At 50.1% G+C, this 3,187-nt stretch overlaps 1 protein-coding gene across 1 annotated transcript; it reads left to right on the plus strand.

Moving 5' to 3' along the window:
* Nucleotides 1–1,470: 1,470 nt before the first annotated feature.
* On the plus strand, nt 1,471–2,779 carry LOC134192474 (uncharacterized). The gene has a single exon (XM_062661213.1). The coding sequence runs from the start codon at nt 1,546–1,548 to the stop codon at nt 2,683–2,685; it is 1,140 nt and encodes a 379-aa protein (XP_062517197.1). The 5' UTR covers nt 1,471–1,545; the 3' UTR covers nt 2,686–2,779.
* The last annotated feature ends 408 nt before the right edge of the window (nt 2,780–3,187 follow it).

Below are 3,187 nucleotides of genomic sequence, written 5' to 3' on the forward strand. Positions count from 1 at the left end.
TCCTGTTCGGAGAGTTGTGAGGTCTCCATCAATCGATTGAAAATGGAACTTAAGTCCAAGGTCGAGCGGACCAGGAGGCTGGAGAAGAATCGTAAGAGACTTCGCCAGAATGGTTTGTTTCAAAGAGATGCTGGACGGTTTTACAGAGAGCTGGATAAGCAGACTATCCGGGTCACTTCCCCGCCATCCGAGTCTGAGATCGAACAGTATTGGGGTGGTATCCTAGAGGCTGAGGTACATCACAATGGGTCTGCCTTCTGGCTGAGACGTCAAACCGATGACGAGACGCACCGGAAAGATGAGCAGCAGTGGTTACCTATCTCAGACAATGAGGTCACATCGTGTCTCAAAAGGATGGGGAACTGGAAGTCTCCTGGTCCAGACAAGGTTTATGGTTTCTGAGTCAAGCGTATCACGTGTCTTCACACTGATCTGACTCGTAACTACAACCTGCTGGTTCAGAATCCAGACTCTGTACCCGACTGGTTGTCTCAAGGAATAACTACTCTGATTCCTAAGAATGACAAGACTGACCAGGCCAAAAATTACCGGCCTATCACGTGTCTGTCTGTCTTCTATAAGACCCTCACCTCAGTCATCAGGCAGAGGATTGCAGGGCATTTGGATCAGAGAAACCTCATGGCTCCGGAGCAGAAGGGTTGTCGACAGGGATCTTTTGGTGCAAAGGATCAGCTGTTGATCAACAAGCTGCTTACCGAAGACTGTAGGACCAGGCACAAGAGCTTGAGCATGGCTTGGGTGGACTACCAGAAAGCCTATGACAGCGTGCCACACAGTTGGTTGCTCCAATGCCTTCAGCTGCATAAGATCAGTCCAGTCTTGTGCGGGTTCCTGTCACGTGTGATGAAGAGTTGGAGGACATCAATGGTGCTTTCTTTCGGGAATAGTACTATCAAGACAAGGCTTATGCAGATCAGGAGGGGTATTTTCCAAGGTGACTCACTTTCTCCACTTCTCTTCTGTATGGCTCTCAATCCTCTGAGCAAGGAGCTGAACAGAACCGGTTACGGCTACCGGATGACCACTGGGCATGGTGAGACTGCCAAACGTCAGGCTATCAGTCATCTACTTTACATGGATGATCTGAAGCTGTATGGCAGAAACTCTGATCAGTTGGACGGGTTGTTGCACACGGTTCGTACCTTCTCTGATGACATCCAGATGAAGTTTGGTCTGGACAAATGTGCTGTTGCACACTTTGTCAACGGCAGACTATCTGGACACAACTCTGGGGTGACGGTAGGAAAAACGGACACCATCAACTGTCTGGAACCGGGTCAAGTCTACAAGTACTTGGGTGTAGATGAGAGTAACGGTATTCAGCACAGCATGATGCGGGAGAGACTCCGTCGCGAGTACTTTCGCAGAGTGAAGGTGATTCTCCGGACTGAGTTGTATGGTCGGAACAAGATTCTAGCCATCAATGGGTTTGCACTACCGGTTCTCACTTACGGTTTTGGCGTCATTCATTGGGGGTGCACGGACCTGCAGCAGCTCGATCGTCGGACCAGAAAGCTTCTCTCTATGCACGGAGTCCACCATCCTGCTGCAGACGTTGACCGACTGTACGCTCCTTGCAGTGATGGGGGTAGGGGGTTACAACAGATTGAGTCGACATATCAATCTTGTATTGTGAGGCTGAACTGTTACCTTGCTGACAGTTCTGATCCTTTCATGCAGATGATACGGGAGTGTGACTCTGGAAAATCTTCACACTCGATCAAGCGCATGGCTTGTCGGTTTACTGCACAGCTGCGGAGGAGTCTTGCTTTGGACGACAAGTCGCAGAACTTACACAGGAGTGCATCCATCTCGGTTGAAGGTGGCTTCGAGCAAGCGCCTAAAACAGATGCGAGACATTACCGTACGTGTTGCAGTTCTCTTCGTGTGCGGTCCTGGAGCGGGAAGCCTATGCACGGACAGTATCGTCGTCTCACTGAGCAACCGCCTGTGGACATGAAAGAGACCTACGGATGGCTAAAGGCAGCGAATCTTCCTGCTGCAACTGAGGGACTGGTTGTTGCTGCTCAAGACCAAGCTCTTCGGACTCGGTACTATGAGCGCAAGATTCTACATCGTGATGTCAGTCCTACTTGCCGCATGTGCAGTGTAGGCCTGGAGACAGTCGACCACATTGTGGCAGGCTGTAGTGCTTTGGCACCGACGGACTACACTGATCGACACAATCAGGTGGCATCCATCATTCACTGGGACGTTTGTCGCCATTTTGGGGTTCCAGTGGAGAGCAGATGGTACCGGCATCATCCTGATAGGCTTGTGGAGACGGATGACATTACTATGATGTGGGATACCACCATCCCCACTGCCAGGAAGATCAAAGCCAATCGTCCAGACATCTGTCTCAGAAATAGGAAGACAAACACTTGTCTTCTTATTGATATCAGCTGTCCTGCTGATGGCAACATTGGCAAGAAACATGCTGAGAAGTTGGCGAAGTACAGCGACTTGCGAGTGGAGATAAGCCGCATGTGGCATTGTCGAACACTGGTGGTTCCGGTGGTCTTGGGAGCTTTGGGCACAGTGCACGCAGGTATTGCACGGTGGCTGGACATTATTCCAGGTCATCACAACCTGCAGCACTTACAGAAAACAGTGCTTCTGGGATCTACTCGGATCCTTCGTAAAGTCATGTCTTCTTTCTAGACAGCCGTGATGGTCTAAGTACTTCTGAAGCAGGGTTTGCTTCCGGTACTTGTAATAGACTTTACAAACCAGACTGATCTGGTTGAGCACGACACATAATAGTGGTTAGCGACAATGGCTACCACTCCATGGTTTGGGGTTCAAACCCCAGTGACGACAGTAAATTATGAAACTTGTCTGTCTTTCTTTCTCATATTTCTCTAGCTTTATCCATGAGACTATGACTTGTTTCAGTCGTTGGAGAGTTTCTGTGGTCTGGCGAACGGTCAGTTGACGATGACGTTCAGTGCTTTCCTGGTGGTCGTTGATACCCACTAGGCGTGCTGTCCACGAGTTTGCGGTCACCGTAATGCCTGTAATCTATGTCGAATGGGCTAGTCATTGATCGCCGTATGGACTACACGGAAACATGTACCCCGCTGGGCTCACCTGCCTGGTTAGTGGGCGCCCAGATGGGGGTAAAGACCCCACTTGCCCATTATGGAGGGGCATAGCGACACAT

This window comes from Corticium candelabrum, chromosome 16, assembly GCF_963422355.1.
Source record: "Corticium candelabrum chromosome 16, ooCorCand1.1, whole genome shotgun sequence".
Taxonomy (NCBI): Eukaryota; Metazoa; Porifera; class Homoscleromorpha; order Homosclerophorida; family Plakinidae; genus Corticium; species Corticium candelabrum.